The sequence below is a fragment of the Anopheles moucheti genome, chromosome 2 (genome assembly GCF_943734755.1).
Source record: "Anopheles moucheti chromosome 2, idAnoMoucSN_F20_07, whole genome shotgun sequence".
In the NCBI taxonomy this organism is placed as follows: domain Eukaryota; kingdom Metazoa; phylum Arthropoda; class Insecta; order Diptera; family Culicidae; genus Anopheles; species Anopheles moucheti.
In genome coordinates, this window is record NC_069140.1 from 81,512,614 (window position 1) to 81,531,509 (window position 18,896).

General features: G+C 40.7%; 1 protein-coding gene across 1 annotated transcript; it reads right to left on the minus strand.

Moving 5' to 3' along the window:
* Positions 1 to 3,762: 3,762 nt before the first annotated feature.
* LOC128297948 (tetratricopeptide repeat protein 36) lies at positions 3,763 to 17,783 on the minus strand. Its single transcript, XM_053033667.1, has 4 exons — positions 17,736 to 17,783; positions 4,703 to 4,930; positions 4,447 to 4,638; positions 3,763 to 4,001 (listed from the first exon to the last, which is right to left on the minus strand). Exons 2-4 carry the CDS (start codon positions 4,833 to 4,835, stop codon positions 3,763 to 3,765), a joined length of 564 nt encoding a protein of 187 aa, XP_052889627.1. The 5' UTR covers positions 4,836 to 4,930; positions 17,736 to 17,783.
* Positions 17,784 to 18,896: the final 1,113 nt, after the last annotated feature.

The window sequence follows — 18,896 nt, forward strand, 5'->3', positions numbered from 1 at the left end:
CTTACTAATATAAATTATTATATATTTAGGGTAAGAGTACCAATAGTGCTGGTAGTGGAATAAAATGCCATTCTTACGACAAACTAAACGCAATGAAGCTATTTCCAGTAATACAAAAAATTCTCTGGTCTTCTACGAATCGTTTTAACGTTGTCATTTTGTGTTAAAATGGCTTAAATGCTTAACTTTTTTAAACAGGCTACAACATTTTGAAGAAAATCATTAAAATCGTATATAGTCTTCACGAATATGGTAAAAGATTGTTAATTTTTGCTAACAGGAGGTCTATTTGTGTAATTTCATAAATTTTGTTGATAGTGTCACTACAAGAACCAAAAATAGGCATGTTCCTACAGTGGTCGTATTAGCATTTGCATAGGAAACTCCTGTCAAACATGATGAGGCGACAACAACAGGCTACTACGATTGAATGTAATAAACAAATCAGAACATGGGAGAAGTTTTACGGGATGAAACAGTCTACCATTTCTGGCCATTTAAGGGACAAACCGACCTCCATTGGCATGCTGACTAATAGAACAACTATTAGTACACTTAAAATACTTATGAAAATGCTTCAAAGTTGGAAGATGGCACACGTGAAGGAACCGAATCGTCCACACGTAAAATGATTGCCGAGCCGTTTTTTGTCGAAGTTCCTTCAAAGGGTTAGTCATCAAACAACCATATCGTTTAATTGCACCTAATCATTTATATACAGTCCATACATATTAGACATCGAGGTCAATCACGATCAAAGGTGTGAGTAGTTAGCACAATCGTTTCATAAGAAGACAGACTGTCATCTTCCATTTTTATAGAAATCCCTCATTCATTACATAACTTACTTCATTATAGAACAGCAGACTAAAATTCTCAATCAAAACCAAACGTTTTCTTTAGGACGCTACAACCTGATTTCAATACACCTCCAAATATTTACTTGATGTTTTGTCAGATACAGCCATAAATTATTAACTTTAAGAAAACATAAAACATCCCACAGGGACTCAACAACTATTGGAATTCCGACATTAACTCAATACGAGATATTAAAAACAAAAATCGAAACGTATGTAAAGGTTGACCCTTTGAAATTTATTCGCTCTTATTGACTAAATTTCGTATACCAACACTTATCGCTTTTACACAATTAAATTTCGCTCTTTAAACTGTAGCCGAAATGTTGTTAATGCTGTCTCTTTCAAATGTTATGAATATTATTGACCAAGATCTGGAGAATGGCACTGAGAGGACCTAAATACAAATTGGTTCGTAATAGAAAGTCCAATACTGATCCCACCACAACAAGAATAGTACGAATATAGTACGAAAATTTTAAAATTGTACATAACAATCTACCTAAAAGTGAAACTTAGGTCTTACTAAGGACTCACTAACCACTTATAAGACATAGAACGACATACAAAGAAACTTGTTTTATTAATATTATGATAGAAATAGATGTTCCTCAAGCGATTAAATGAAAAAACTACCGTTCTTTTCGTTTTTATGTTTAAAGAACATTCCAACTGTTTGCTATAATTTTGCTATAAATCCCACCATACTAATCCTATAAGCAAAACATTCATTTCTTATGTTCCATTACGAGCTATCTTAATACATTTCGTCGCACGCGATGGGACGCTCCTGCTGCAATCACAAAGCATTGCTGGAAAAGCCACCTTTTATGCCGTCACCCAGTCAACCGGTGTCCAAGCCGGGTACCGGGACATTGTTGCCGGGGTCCGTGATAGCACCGCACTCAGCGCAGTTAACGATGCGCGCAAGGTGGAATTATCTTGTAAAATGTAAACTCACTTTATCTGCTGACAATTTCATTTCGGCTTCAGTTTTATTGCCACCCGGTCTCGTTTGTGTGGGTTTTTTTTTTGGTTTTGTTTTGTTTCGGTGGAAGGAACAGAACCTGAAGAGCAGAATCTGAATAAAAGGGAATGGATGGCAAAGGCCATTTTCACCGGAGGAACTGTAACGGCATGTGTTTGTAGGTGCTTCCCCAGCCGACCCAGCAGTTCGGGGAGTTGTTAATGTAGTGAAATTAAATTTAAATTTACAGATTGATATGATCAAATAATAACGTAAGCAACTGGATGCTTGCCAATTTTCGTCGACACGCGCGGTCCGGTGTGTGCGCATATATTTTGCGCCACCGCCAAGGAACACTCACACTCACCGGGGCACAGCATGATGAAGCGCTTTATTTGGCAAGCGCATTTCCGTCGGCCAGGATGCGGATTAACGGTTGTTTTTTTTTCGAGGGGTTTTTTCCTCTTCGTTCTTCTTCGTTCAATCCGGCACAATCCTGCGCACCTTGCCCGAAGGACATGACCGCGCTCCGTTGCACTGCCGGTGCGGCAGATTGATTTATGGAAGATCAGTGCGAGATCATCGCCATAATCCCTAATCGTCCTTAATTTTACACCCCTTTGCAAGGGGCTTCTTGCGCGGAATCCTTTCGCCCCCGGATGGACACTGTGCACATTAGGTGATTCGAGTGTTCCGCAAAAAAAACAACTAAAGATGAAGCCTCATGGGTGCGTGCGTAGTGAAAGGGAAGCACTCCCTTTGCACAACTGTAACCGGCCACTTTACAGTCGTAAAGTTTAACGGCTCATCATCATTGGATGGATGGAGCGCGGTAAACAAAACAGCAGCAGAAGAAGCGAAAAAAAAACAGCAGCAGTGGAAACAAAACCCAAAACAAACCAAAAAAAAAAACAACATCAGAAAAATCTCTAGGACGAGGCCATTCACTTGTGCTGGAATGCGATGTCGTTAGTTGCAGCCACGAAACGCAACAATAATAATAGTAATAAGTCATATGTGTTTGAAGGGGAGGCTTCAACGTTTTTTTGCGCGAAGGCTGTTAACACACTAGAATTAACAGCGCATCCTGCTAATGAAACATCATTTACCGCAAACGGTGGTGTTTGTGTGTCCTTTTTCCATTGCATTGCGTTAAAGATTTGTTTGTGTGTTTAAGCACTTAGATTACGCAAACAAACGAGCAAACGGCTGTTGGAATGTGGACGTTACGTCAGTGATGCAAACTCACATTAAGAACGGAATTGAGCATAAGATGATTGTTCGTTTGTTTTTGTTTTCATTTGTTTGTTTTTTAGAGTTTTTTGATAATGTTTAATATTAAACTTTATACACAGTTTTTCATCTTGTGTTTTCCACTTTTTGTTTATGTTCTTGTAATATCATATGATGACATCATATGATGTAGTATTTTTCTTGTTTTGTTATTCTTCTTTCGAGATTTATTGATTTTAGTTAACTTTTTTTTTATTTATGTTTTATAATTAACTTCAAATTTATATATTAATTTGAAGCTCTCTTTAGTTTTAGGACTATGAAGGAATTTGGATAGTTACACTGCTTGCTTGTTTATATTTGATAGTTAAAGAATCAAATTTCACATTACCTCCCAATGTGTGAAGCATTTCAGGCGAATTTTTGAAAAAAACCCTTGCCAAACATTCAAACACATTTGTTGTAATTAATTAGATCGTGTTGCCAGCAGTTTTGTTACTTATCTAACGGAGTTTTCAATTTTAAAATTAGTATCTCTGAAAATCCACGTACATCTGGTACCGTATATCTCGGGAGGAGCATTTTTTACAGCAAACTAGATTTTTGTTGATTATCCTGTCTTTAATTTACATATTTTTAGAGTGAAAATCATGAAAATACCGTTTTTAATTGAACAAAATCTCAAATGATACTAAACGGCTGTTACATTTTCATAACCTCCCGCAACATCTGATTGCACAGTGCGGCAAATGGGTTCAGCTCGATCAGCTGCGTGCGTGCAAACTTGCTACCGAGCTTGGCGGCCAAATCAAAATCTTCCCGCGCACCATCAATGTCGTTGTTTTTCCGCTTCAATATGCCCCGCTGACACAGTGCTCTGCATCCCGTTCGGCCCGAGCTGTTGGAGAGCTTCAGTGCTTGGTCGATGTCCAGCAGTGCAGCTGCAATAGGCGAGTGAGAAGGATGGGTTTACTGGACTATTATCGATAATTTAAATGCTTAAAGTTAAAAGATTTACTAATATCTTTACAACGTATCTAATTCTAAGCTCCCTCTAGGTTCTCTCCCAAGGTTCTCTAAGTATTGTCAGCAAGTTTGTTACCAAACAGAAGCTATCAACCTCTTCAAATTACTTAATAAGTCACAACTAATTAATAATCTCTTAATTAGTCCCTAACATATTTTGATAAGTCACAGAAAAAAGCGATAGTCAAGAAAAGAGAAAGAGAGAGAGAGCGATACACAGAGAGAAGACATTGATGGTTGATATGAATGGCATCCAGGAAAAGATTCTCATCAAGGTTTTCAAACGTCAGACAATTGACAGTTGACGATAAGACGTTTAACTACTTAGTTTTTATAAACCTGGTTCTACAAAATACTTACCATCTTCATTGCCGAGCAATATATACACCTGTGCCCGATTGTTCCAGGGCGCAGCTCGTTCTGGAGCAATTTCGATTGATTTATTGAGCAACTTCAGAGCTTCCGGAAGCTTCCCTTCACCAGCAAGTGCAATCGCTTCGAGTTCCATTCGTTGGGATTCGCTAATGCGAGGATCTAAATCTACATTCACATCTGAAAGTGAACAAATAGTTATAATCTTTTGCCCGGACACTAAGCTCAAACTTGTACCAAATACCTTGCGGATCGTCCAGATGCCTTTCTTCTTCCTGTAGCAAGTACTCTTCACCACCGATTTGGGACGGATTTAAGATAGATTCCAACACTTGACGATCGTGCTCCGATAGGCAGTCTTTGGTAAGCGTGCTCATGATTCGAAAGAGGGTTCTGTTTACATTCACTGCTGGTGTTAGACTGAATACAGGTTCTGACTGCGGAACAGATTCTGTCTAGCAACGGCGCAACGCTAAGTTTCAAAACCGGAATCTGATAAGATGCATGGATTGAATACGAACTGGTTTCTAACAAGGTTTCTAACGCTTGTCAACAAAAGTTTTCAGGTTTACAGTCGAAGAATGTATTTAACCTTTTAATCGCAGGAGATTGAAGATGGTTCAGTATAAAGCATTTTTAAATCTTAATTCTCTTAGAGTATATTCTTGCAATTGTTTCAAGGAAAGGTTCCATAGTCCAGCCAAGTTCCATAGTCAAGAGTACGTTGAACATTATTCCGTTTCAAATCAAACGAATGCAATAGATGGTACAAGTGCAAATTTTAAGCTTTGCTATCTACCACATTTACAAACTGTACTTTACATAGTGAAAAATAGTGTTCAAATAGATAAATTCTCCTTCATTTCTTTTACTAATTAACAGAAAATAAGATGGAAACAGATCATACATCATACAATCAGCTTTACTTTAATTTTCTGTATAAAATTAGATGCTTAAAAAAATATTTTAAATTTATGTAAAGTTAACGAATAAATTCCAGCTGAACGAACGAATTTTTCATGTACGAACATTGCATACCTTAGGGCGTACACAAACCACGCGCATTGCATACAATTCGCAACAGAAGTGATGCGTATTGCATACTTTTAGGTTTCATCGAAACTCGTTGAAAATCTTCTCACCAGCGGAAGACGCTGGTAGCGCCATCTCACGACGGGTACACGAAACAAAACAGCGCCACCTGTTGGCGGGATACGATTGAGTGTTTTTTTATGTTTTACTTCGCATATGTAAAATAATAATTGCTCATTCGCTTATTTAATAGAAAAGTACAGCTTGATGTAATTGAAGGAAGAATAGATTATTGTACTAACAAAATATAAATGAATAGGAAACAATAATCTAAGAAGACCGACGAAAGAGCCATAAAACAATTGAACAGTATAAAGAAACGTTCAAGTTTGCTTTCATTTAAATTTAAGTTAATCAAAACATAATTTAAGTGACAACCAGTAATAATAAGTGCAATGAATGTATGCAATAGAAAATAAAATAATTCAATAGATTCAAGAATACTGAAACCTAACAATGCGTTTCAAACATCTCGTAGGTGATAAATCATCTCTTTTAACTCATGCAAAACTCAATCAAAATCAATTGCTCTATTAATAAGTAACGATAATGGTATTAATTCGTTATTATACGTTGAATGACCTGAATGGAATTGCGCATAAAAAGGAACCAAACTAGTTTAATAACCAAAATCGACAACAACAGAGCGAAAAAAAATACTATCCGCCGCACAACGACATCAGTTTGCATTAGCATTAGCAAAACCGCCCCATTCATGGACGTGCAAATGAGCTCACCGAGTGGATTCGCGACAAAAATCGCCTCCACACAAGTGAACCCCGCCAGCCTTTACCCTTACGTCAACTCCATTCACACCCACCCCTGGGCCGGAAATGCTTCACACGGGGCCCGGTACTAGAATGAGATCACCGAAAACGGTGCGTAAGTGAGTGAGTGAGTGAATAATTAAGGTGAACTTTTGGTGTGTTTTCTATTTCACCCTCGGCGCGGCATAGGCATTCCTACAGGTCAAATGACAGAAAGTGTTCACTAATAGGTGACCGGCCGGGCGTACGGTTTAGGCCGATGCCTTCGCAGGTCGAATCGGATACATAAAAGATAACACTAATTGAGCACAAAATTGTACAACCATTTCGCCAGGAACTGGCTCCCATCGATGGCGGTTCAAGAACCTTCCTTGGTCGGGGGCTAAAAATGTTTTACCCAGTGGTCCAGTTTATTAAGGTCAATGAAACAGGGGTGAGAGCTGTCAGGCAAACGGCGGTGGTGGTGCGGTTTGTAGGTCACAAAGGACCTCGTACGCTTCCTCACGTTCGAAGCATTATTTATTGGTCAAAACTAATCTATTAACGAATAAAAATTGGAGTAAACAGATTAAAAGTCAATTAAAAGCACTCGGGTCTTCAAGAATACGTAGACGACCTCACACTGCAACCAACAATCCCAACAGAATTATCTCACCGAAGTAACGAAAACACATCCTCAAACCAGTATAACCTGTAGTGGGTCCTAAAGCAGCCAAATGACATCACAAGTTGGATGTGAATCAAGTTCTGGGGTTAGCTCTTTAGCGTTACTTTCCCTAGAAGGAGTGTCATGAAGTTTGGACGTAAAGATCAAAGTTAGCACTGACTAGAAGTCTCCCCAACATTGCGCTATTCCGCTGCTGTCTGAATGTCTAATGCTGTTTCGGACTTAATTCATGAAGCAAGGTTAAAACAGATGTGGAAACTAGAAGCTCCACGAAACTTCAAAACAAACAAGACCTGTATTCCCGAGAACCCATCTAAACAACGTGACAATTGAACTAACCTGACACCGAAGCTTCTAATGGTGCCATCTCCATGCACGACACCCTTCCAATCCCCAACAAGAACAACACACTGTCCATAGTGGACATCGCACGGCTGACGTAATTCGAGGTGACATTCGTCACTGTGCATAATTTCAACTGCGTCTGATCTACCTCCTCAACCCGGAGGACGAGAAGTGGACTTGTGGAAGTGGCGAAGAGTTTAATAAAAATAAAATCTCCCACTATCTTCGCCAACCGTGGAGTTCCTCCAATCCCGTGTCCGTGCTGGGTCACAAAACTTGATTGGGTGCCCTCCATCGTAGGCGATCGGCGAAGGCCACGAACGATGTCTCGATGGCTGTACAGTGCGCTGGCAACTTCAATCCCAACTAACAAATGGCCTACCCGTCTGCGTCCCCCGTTTACACCCCCTCTGCTTACACCCCTAGACGATCGTGATTGCCCACAAACAAACAAACAAATATCTTCTCTGACGAAAGAAGCGTGCAAGCGTGTGGTGTGGTGTTGGGTATGCCAAATTTGGAGCTTTTCGCTTTATTTGGACAAAATGCTCACCACCGGTTGGATATTGGCTGTACTCCCGTCCACCCTGCCACGTTACCGAACCTCGCATGAACGTCACGCTGCATTACACACGATTGAATCTTCTCCTGCCAAAGCATGTCTCTTTTTCTCGTAGCGCCACAGCGGGTTCCAAATAAAACCGATGACTACATACTTGCGGCCGATGACTGTACGCGGTTTTACGCGACAAGAAACTGCCCCCCACTCCCAAAACATCGATCTTTGATTTATGCATGATCTTCGAATGATCTTCCCGCTTCAACAGCGTGCCCACCAGTTCGCGCGACTTCCGTTCGGCTCCGAGGTGGCTTGCCGACAGCGCAACTAAGTAGCCTGACGGTGATCGCCGATGCAAAATGATCACCAGCTGGGATTTAACTCCCGTCCCGACAGTTTACTCAACACCGCAAGCCATCATCAAATATCACGCCAGTGTGTATGTGTCGGGTCTGTATTCGCATAGAACTCTCGCGCATATCAACCATCAGGGGGTTGGAGAACATCTTGCACTCCGCATCATGGGTGCGTCTCGCACAAAACCTTCACTGTTCACCGAGGATTGACAGGCGGGAATAAATGGGTTTGCGCTGCTGTTAGCATCTTTCAATGCGGAGCAGACGTCAGGAACGGCATTGAGTCGAGGACTGGAAAGTAACCCACATTTAAGAGTGTGAACGAAAAGGGGGCTTAATGTTTAACGCTTATCTCAGAATCTGCAAGTACTTCCAGCATGAAGAAAGTTGTCCACAAGTCCTACAAGTCATCCATCAACAAGCGAGGTTCTGGGACACATAAATCTTCTCCAACACTGTATGCCTTGTGTTAGGTTCTAGAATTTCATTAAAGCAAGCAAGAAGTCTACTACCTCTACCTCGCTATAAATCATGTCTAAGAAGGATGTTAAACTCTCTTTGGCGAAATAATTTACATTTCCGCGTTTAGAGAAGAGTTCCTTAAAAGAAGAGTTCCTGAAAAGAAGAGTTCCTATGAGGAACGAGGTTTTTTAGATATTCCAATATGTAAGTCGACACTGATGTTAAAATGTTCCACCTCCAAGATCCCCTATTCGTTGCTATGGAAATTTCGACAAATCTTGAAACTCAAGCATTGCCATATGGGGAGAAATGTCATCTACGGTCGCCACACACGCCTACTCCAATTCATTTCACACATAACAACTATACAACGCTAGATACGTTCTACCAAGATCAACCAACTCCCTTCGTCGATCAAGCAGAACAACCTTCGAGCACAGCTGCACATGTCGGACAACCGGCGTAGCGCAGGAATTCTTTCCAGCACTGCACGTTGCCTACCCCAGAGGAAGTGTTAAACAGCAGTACACTCGACATGCTTAAACCCGCTGGGTGCTATTTTGATGCAACCTGAAGCACACACTTCGCCCGCTGCCGGAACAGTGTTGCCTTCTGTTTGCCATTTCGAACGCCACCGTAACGGGGCATTTGGGAAGAGACTGGCCGCGTACGCATAAATATATATTTTACACTCTCATTGTAGCTCCATTTCGGGGAGGGGGCCCTTACGAACGGGACACCAGCGGTGAAAAGCGATTGTCTGTCACTCGTAAATCGCAATTTATTTTTGGGACAACACTCCACATGCAACTCGTCGTAGTAATGTTGCATCGCGATCGAACGGTGCCGCGTTTGCAGCGGACAGTGTCAGCGTGTGGACTCTTGCAGGCCGGAATTAAGTCACTTGAGATTCCTTGAGCCTGGGCCGGGTAGAGGAATGCCTTCCAATGCTGGAGGTGCGTCATTTGCTGGAATGGCCGGCCGTTCGCTCGCGCGGTAAGTGTCGGACAAAATTGGTAAAAATCTTAATTGATTTTTACGACCTCTACTTGATTCTTCACGACCGGTGGTGGTACTATGAAACGCATGAATTTATGAGACTGATTTAAGAAGTGCCTGGTCGCATAGCTTTGGTGCTGAAAATTGTTTTAATCAAAGCAAACCGAGATTGAACTACCAGCCACGAGCGACGAGGGACCTTGGATGTTTCTATTACTCTGTACTTTCTCTGTCTTATTCTGTACTCCATTACTCGTCTACTACTAGCTTTGAGATTGTAGTACCAACATTTGTCTAAACGAAAAAAGCATCGTCTTTAAAACATATTCGATCTGCCAAGCAAACTACAACCACTCTACCACTCGCAACTGCCTGATTCACTCCTTGGAACCTTGGCCGAAAGCGCCATTTACGGAAGCTTGGCCTCAAAAAACTTTCCCTTTCGGTGTTTCGCTGTCCAAGTCGCCAAAATCTGAACACACCCCGTACTCCGGGGTCCAGACTTTTGGTGCGTGTGTGTGTGTGTGTGTGTGTGTCCGATCATCGATTCACCTGACCTCGCCTCGGCCCATCGGACCCACGGTTCCACGAAATCGGCGAGATTGGAATCGTATTTGACCGGGTCGGTTGTGCTGTTGGGCATTAGTGAGACCACCACTGGGAGGGTGGCAGCAGTACGGAATATCTTACACAAATCTAAGGTCCGAGATGCTTCATACCGTGTTCTTGCAGAGAGGAGCGGTAAAGTTATGCAAAGTACTCCCCCAAATCCGTAAGACACTACACCAAACTCTTTGCCGCGGCCCGAAGTGGGCTTTTGCAACGCGGGCTCGGGGTCTGAGTGAGGATTTTTATAAATCGCATGCACACTACAGTGGAACCTTTTGTGTGCCATGTATGGATGTACGAAACGGCGATGATGCCATACGGGAATGGTGTTTTGCTTTGTGTTTAACTGCTTCTCCTAATTAACCGATATTCATCTTGAGTGACATTTTGCATTAATAACCATACAGCGATGCTTTGTGTTTTCGTTTCTGTCTGAAGGAAATCTTTCCTTCAGAGACGGTATTAATCATAGAAAAAAATATGGTGAAGAATGTGACGATTTTGAATTGGAATGGGTTAAAAACTAATTAACCATAACAGAACAGTTGAACAGTATTTCATAATGTTCTCTCTTCTCTTCTCTTCTGCTTCTTAATCAACCTCAATTAGTAGTCTGTCGTTAAGCTCCACTCAAATAGTGGAGATGGTAATACACGAATCAACTACACGGTCAGTCCTGGGTTAAACTCTCGAATATATAAGTAATATAATTCTCAGTTAATCAGGGGAATTTGAGGCATTATTCGGTAAGTTTAAACCAATTCCGGTAGCTGATAATAAAAATGATGTAATATATTTACAATCGGAAAATCAAGTCTCTGGCACTAACAAACGTAAATAAGACATGAGATGTCAGGAAAAAACATCGAATTAAATTTTTTTATCATTAGGGATTCTTTAAAATACGCAAAAATAATGCTATAAAATCAGAGAAAATTGCTATCTGAACGAAACAAAATTGCTAACATACTATCTTCTCTTTGAATTTATTGGTTTTGAAAGATTCTATTTGGCGTCTTGCAATAGAAACGTAAAAAAATGTTTTTTTCATGGCAAAATACAATAAATATTTGAAATTGCTTTAAAATAATGTATTATTGTTCATTCCTAAATCACACTAAGGCGCTTGCTCTACTGGATCCGAAAAAAAAATGCTAATAAATATTTTATTCAAAGTGCAAAAGAGCGTCACCCACATTTTGGGTGACACTCTTTCTTGAAAACATCGCGTCACCCATATTAGGATGCCGTGGTACGGAACATTAATTAATTAAATAATAATTCGCAAAAGGTACTGAGTAAAACAAAAATATGAAGTAAGAAATTAATTATCCTAATGTTATAATACTTTTATATGTCGTAAATAAACGAGTTCCAAGAAAAAGGAATGAAGTCTGCTGTATAAAAGAAGTAAGCCAACCGCCTTTTTCCTCTGTCCTTCTAACAGTGATAAAAAGACCACCATTCAGTACCATTCGTGAATATCAAGCAGACTCATTCATTTTTAATCCAGCACACAGTCCAACACAGCATGAATTATATGCCGCTCCCTTTAAAATATATAAAACTTCTACAGTAGGAGCCGCGAAATAAATACAAAAAAACCCCAAGCATAAATCGCTATCATCAATTTTATGCAAACACAAACACGTAACCTACCGTGACAAGGCATATGCATGTGCTAGAAGCCCTCGGTACACACCCTTATATCCTGGCCCTTCTGTGCACCTGCATTTGCGTTTTTGTCTACTTCCACAATTTTTCCCACTTCCATTCAAGCATCATGTTCTCGGCCAATTTCGTGTAATTAAGCGTCGTAAAGGTTTTAGCAATGATAATACGTATTACCTGATTTTCCGTCGGTTGGCGAGCCCTTATTCTAGGTAAGTGCTCCGACACGGCATACCCATTAGATGTCCACCTCTTGTCCAGCTCGGTCCCGCGAGAGAGTGTTGTGAAATCAGCCCACGGGTCGGACGCTACGCGCATGCCACACCAACATCGCTATCGTATGACTCATCGGTATGTCGCAGGATGTCCCGACCAAGAGCAACAGCAAAAAAAAAACCAGGACACGTACAGCATTGAAAATTCGCACTGCACTCACACGAACGCACGGCCGTGTCGTCGTTCTGTCTCGCCACACAAGGACCTACTCGCCACAGGGACGGTGCGTCGGAGTCCCGACGCCCAGACGAGCATAATTTCCACCACCCAAATGCACCCCCCGCCCCGGGTGGTGTGCTGCAAGTGGATCATGAAGGGCCCAAATGTGCTCCGTGATCGATTTCGTTCACTCCGGTGAGAATAAAAATTCTTACCACCGTCCCGCTAACAAAACCCCTCGAATCAGGTCTCCATTACCGTACCAACACACTCAAAAATACAGTCGCAGTAGGCTGCACGAGGCGACCACGCGATAGGAAAACCAGGACAAAGCGAGAAGGTAAAAGGTAAAAAGCAAAACCCTGCAGCACTACTGCATGCATTCTTGTGTGAGGAAAATAAAAATCATTTCCTTCCTGTGAAGCACACCCTGGTGCATGGTGCATTGTATTTGCAGTGGAAGTAATTTTTAAACCCTTCTAAAAAATTTGCCACGCGACCACCAACGAGCGTTGCATAATGTTCCCGCACTGGGCAATCAATTGTGCTATATTAACTTCAAAGCGAACGTTGCCGTAGCGTGGAAATTCTTCTTTTTTTTAAACAAAAAAAACCATGTATAAGTGAGAAGAAAAAATCATTCTCAACCACTTAGGCAGAACCATTTGTCAAAAAAGGGTTCTGTACAATAATGTCTTCTTGAACAAGGAGAACTTCGTCGCAACGTCATTTCTTCCCTGTTCCATTATCACATCATCTACTTATCCATGTGCCAGGCGTAAAAGAAGTAAATGGCCATAGCAGGGACACTCAGTCTTGTTCCCTTTTTTATATCTACCCACAATACGCAATAGAACAAAAACCTCCACTTGGCACGTTACAAGGGCTTGTTAGTTCGGACATGGGTACTTTAAACCCTCCCGATGCTCGTAAAACCGAGTAAAGCCCCGTTAAACTGGTGGTACCGTACCATATCAGTATTTTTTTTTTCGTGTAACAAACTATGTCGAAGTTGTTAACAACCGTTATTGATTTGTTTATGATACAGTCAATGAGCACAAAGCAACTACAACTGCATGTAGGGTGTAGCAAGGTGCGAAACAAAAACGGAATGATAAAATTCTCAGAATGACTCAAAGCGCAAAATTGCTAATGCAAAGACAAAAAAACGAAAGAAATACAAAACTTATATGAAACACTCTTATAAGAATTTAAGATTATTAGAAAAATAAATTAGTAATAATAAATAGAATAAATAATAATCAAAGTCTATAAAATTAACCCTTTCATACGATAACATTTTCATATCAACTCTATAACAGATAGTTAAAACATTAAGAAAACTGTGTATAATAAAAAATATAAAAACGATTTAAATCAAAGATAAACAGTGAATGCTTCTAAAAAATAAGGAACATTTTAAGAAAATAGAAAGAATGAGAGATTAAATGAAAAAAAGTTAGAAAAAATAGTTAGAAACTAAGAGTAAAGTAAACCAGGAATAATAATATAAAACCAAATATGAAATAAAACTACGTTTAGCTTATGAAAACTAATAGTAGATAAATATAAACATTCTGAAATAAAATAGCATAATTACTGCTAAACGAGCCCATTTGAATAAAAAAGTATAACTATCTCATAGAAGTATTAATTAATGAAAAAGCATCAATAATTTAATTTAAAACTTTAAAATATAAGAGAGAAATAGCAAATTCAATCAAAAGAAACTACTATCAAAACAAAAAAGACCAAAACAAAGAAATTAAACAAATAACCTGAAAAGGTTAGAGTTGTTAATGAAATGAAGCATAGTCTAACAGAACAGTGAAAATTGATTAAGAAAAGGAAAGAATCACAAACTGATTAAAACAACCACACATCATCTTCCTTCTTTGATAAACCGAATAAAGAATCAACCCACCTTAAAAATAGGAATGCAAGATTACAAATCCATTATTGTACATCGTGTAAAAACAAATCACACATTCAAATCACAAGATAGATAATAAAGATTGCATATAACTATTTTGCTTCCATTGCTGTTCGTTCGCTTGTTTTCGGTCCTGGTTATGTGGGGCCGGGTAAAGCATATTAAATATGAATATTTTATCAGAATCCATCCCCGGTTTTGCTTTAGGTCGCAACAAAACGAAATCGTTTTATTTTATTGCTTGGTAGGCCGTGAGCTGGGCCGTTTGTTTTGTCGTCCCGCTTGTTTTTTTTTCGTTCATAAAAATGAGATCTTGGCTCGTTCTGTACCGGGCTGTAATCTGGTATACAAATCGATTACATCAAGTAAGCATTGCCACTGGGGAGAGGGCCACTACACTTCAATTCGCTACCCCCGCGTCAGATACACCGGTCGGTTAGTTTTGCATAAACTCCATCTGTACGGTGCAGGGCCTCCCTCCGGGGCATGCGGGACTTTTTGCTGGACAACGCCCCGAAGCATCATTAGGCAAGGCATTGGCAACGAACGAAACCACGCGCCGTACCGTAGTGCGTCATTACCATTCTAATCACGTTGCAGTCGACTCCATTCTGGTCGATACCTTCCGGAAAGACACACCGAAGATCCATGGAGGTATCGCATGTGAAGCTCATCAGAAGCTAAGAGCAAAACGAACCGAACGCTACGTGAACGTGAGTCCATTTCCGACGTGTCAGACAGCTTCTGCAAATTCCATTCTTAACACTGGAAGCCTCCAGGGTTGGAGGGCCCTTTTCCGGTGCCTGATGTCGGGTCGGTGTGAAAGAACGGCACCCACCAGTATCCTCACACCACTCCAGTTTTCCAGCTCCCAGCATGTACCAAACCCTTATGTACCGATGCCGGTGTCATAATATGATCACGCGCATGGCCCTTACGAGTTTGCCAGCATGCACGATGCCAAAAAAGCGCAACAGTGTTCGATCTGGGGACGAGTACCCGCCGCACGTTGCTTCTCCTCCCGTTTTTTGGTACACCCAACCGCAGCCTGAAGGGGTGCATTTTGCTGGGCCACGAGACGAACCACCCGAAGCCATATCGATCGTATCCGACCCGATAAATCTCTATCTGCTTCATCCACATCCGGCGATGGGACAATTTGTGCCGTGCGGAATTGCACCAAGAAAGCGAAAGGAGTTGGGCATTCTGGAGCAGGAGCAGTGTTAATACCGCAAACCAACCGAAAAGAGGTTACGAAACACATGACCCTTGCTGCTCCCAAATAACTCCCAAAGGTGATAAGTCTCAAGTTCTTTTACTTTCCTGTTTTTGCTCTGGCACTTCCACTAGCGTTCTTGTGGGGTTACCAAAACTGCTGCCGCAAAACCATTGGAAAAGTCCTGAATTTTATTCGACCACTGCTGGACACGGTGCTCCCACACTCACACTCACTGGGGACAAGGTAAACCGAGGGTGTTTCAATTTTCGTGCGACCTAAGCAGGCTTTGCTGTGCAACAAAAAACATAAATTGGGAGGAAGTTCTTCGTGCGATGTTCTGTTGTCTTTGTCGATGGTTTTATGTTCCCCACTTACGCAATGTGCATGTCAAAGTAAGGTTAAGCTGCATAATACATGGATAAATTTAAGTTATTGAGGAGTATCGATATTTGGTAGGTGTGACATGTAGAGCCAGCGATGTCAAACTCGTTTGACCACGCAGGCCATAATTGATCTGTATCATGGTTCTTTTAACTTAAATAATTAAACTTAACTAAATTTAACATAACATCAACATTGCTCTTACATGTTACAATAATTTCTATAATTCGATGCATTTGCTTAGCCGAACCCTCATATTGATTTGATTCTCAGAGAAATGAAGTCCGACTCCAACTAATTTTTCTATGAATTCTATAAGTATCTTTTCAAAGTCGTATTATAAATAAATTCTACTGTTGTTTGTGATAAGTTGTTTGTAGCCGCACCACCAAAAAAGTAAAAAAATAAGCCACTAACTGACTTGAAACTATATTTTTTAGTGTTTAGTAGCTCCTGTTTAACATTGAACATTGTTTTAACACTGAAGTAACAAAGTTTTTGACTGTTTGTGAGCCGATTTATGCACACTTTAAGGTCATTTTTAGGTGTTTACTCCTTTTTGTTTAAGACTTTGGTGCCATTATTCTTCAAAGATTCTCCATGGGGTCATAATCCAAATTGCAAGCTGGCTATTCATGAACGGTGGTTTCTTTTGACTCCAATCCTGCCTTTGAGTTGCTTGATCATGAAGTGTAAGGCCAGCTATAAAACAGTCAAACTATAAGGGTGAACCTCAAAATACAAAATCAAAACACCTTCCAGGAGGTGTTCGCAGTAAATTTTTGAAGCCAGTTATCCAGCAGATAAGATGCTTAATATTGCTGGACAATGCGTAAAATTATGTTCATCTAACTGATTACTCCATAGCTTTAACTTCATTTGAAATGCACTCACGCTGTCACGGTGTTGTGGAACTATTTTATTACGACCTTGTAGTGAAATGTTCAGCATGTTCAAGTGATGGAGATAATAAAATAAAATAAAATATCTGCCAAAGCGCAAGATCTGGCAATTAGAATACACTTTTTAACAAATTCACCACCAATCTGTGAACTGGGACGAAACAATGTATTTTTGCACGCATTAAAACTATGCAAATCGCTTTAACTAGACACAATTTTCTCGGTTATGTCACAAAGGTATCGCGGGCCGGATGGAATCATCTCGCTAAATGATCGTTCCTACACGACATTTCGAACTCATAAAACAAATTCCTAACTTTACGGTAACTCAAAATGGGAACTTCTTGAGACGTGAATTCCAGGAATGACTATTAATCCTGAGATGTTCAGAAATCAATAAAGGTTGAAGTAGAGACAAACGGGTGTTTGGATGATTTTAATTTTATACACATATAACAGTTGTCTAGTGTAACGTATAGGATTCGAAAGAGATTGGAATGTACTCCCGTAAAGGGAGCAATAAGAGACATAACAGATGTTCGTCTAGAATAGTATACAGGAGTTTCAATACTATTGAGGAGTGTTACTTGATAAAGGACCTCAAGGGCTGCAAATTAAATGAAAGAATCTAGAGTTACGGGAGCGTTATATCACAGGATCTTTGCGGTAACAACGTGTCTTTAGTAGTTGAAGAAATTACTTAACCGTGGCTTGAGTGTTAACCTTAAAGGCTTCTACTGATAATAGTATTGTGAAACCACAACCCACCCAATATTACTCGCTATTACCTCACATGGTAACTGTTATTGTACAACATTACAGATATAAGCATGGTTGCATTATTTATTTTATTATTTTTATTTACCAGGGTTCTACTCACCAACACAATTTAGATGCATGTTTAGATGGCTGATTGAAGTAGCAGCTATTGAAGTGCCTATAAAAAAAATAACGGATTAAATTAAATAATGTTGTGCAAAACATTTCAACTTTTAACATTATAATTCCGACAGCCTAAGCCACCATGCGGTGAAAGGACATCGTGATAAGTAGTGTCCATTAGACGAACGTATCAGAGAAACATTTTAAAACGACCTACTTCCGGCATTAAAAAGACCGGACGCTCTAACGCTTCTGGCACACTCCACCTCCAGTCCAGTACATGAACCTTGATTTCGCCTTGGTCGGTGGTAGGATACTCTAACACTTCCAACATTAACATGTGATTACCCATAAGGATACCACCCCATTACGAGTCCTCCCCGTTTTGGGTCGATTTGGTTGCGGTTGCGGTAGTCATTGTCGCCCATAAACGGCGCATAATCTCCCCTTTGGCATCTGGGTACATTGGCGCCTAGTTTCCTGCCCATTACCCCTTCCAACAGAGAAGTTTTAAAAGGGCCACCGAAGGCGAACGATGGAGCGGCGTCGAGTGAGGAGGAGTTTCGATACCATTCGATGTCCGCAAAAGGGCAAAAAGCTCCAGCCCTGGGCACTGTTTCCATTCCCCCCGAGCTGAAGATTAATCGTAATCAAGACATTAATCCCTTCTCCACCTTGTTGGCATCTTGCGGTTTGTGGACAGGTTAAAGCTTCAAGCTAAGCCCACACTATGTGATTGACCTGCTGCCAACAAAAAAAAGAAACGCTGCTCTGTCCCGTTTGCGAGAAGATCTCAAAAAGCGAACGTTTGGCTGGGACAGTGTTGAGTTTCCAGCTCGGTAGAAATGCATTGCGTGGGATTACCGAGGCACAGAGATCGGACAAAATTACGTAGGATTATACGGATCTCCTGGGGTAAATTAGCTCTCCGGGAATAATTTCCCGTTCCCTGTCCACAATCAATCATACAGCTTTTCTATGACCTGCAGATGCACATCTCCATCTCTTGAAGAGATTGCGTTGGCGTTGTGCTAGCGAGTTCCAGCACCACTCATAATCTCTTGCCCATTTTGTTTGTGGCAACTGCTCGCACTACCATCTTCAGCCACCCTACCGAAGATCGCCCAAAACGGTTGGAATGTTTCGATACATTTCTGCG

What these genes read in the sequence shown, in the direction of transcription:
- LOC128297948 (XM_053033667.1), bottom strand. Translation starts at nt 4,835, where the DNA reads ATGAGCACGCTTACCAAAGACTGCCTATCGGAGCACGATCGTCAAGTG. An exon ending in GCATCTGGACGATCCGCAAG is followed by an intron (nt 4,639 to 4,702) that starts GTATTTGGTACA and finishes GTTCACTTTCAG; the next exon opens with ATGTGAATGTAGATTTAGAT. An exon ending in ATTGCTCGGCAATGAAGATG is followed by an intron (nt 4,002 to 4,446) that starts GTAAGTATTTTG and finishes CGCCTATTGCAG; the next exon opens with CTGCACTGCTGGACATCGAC.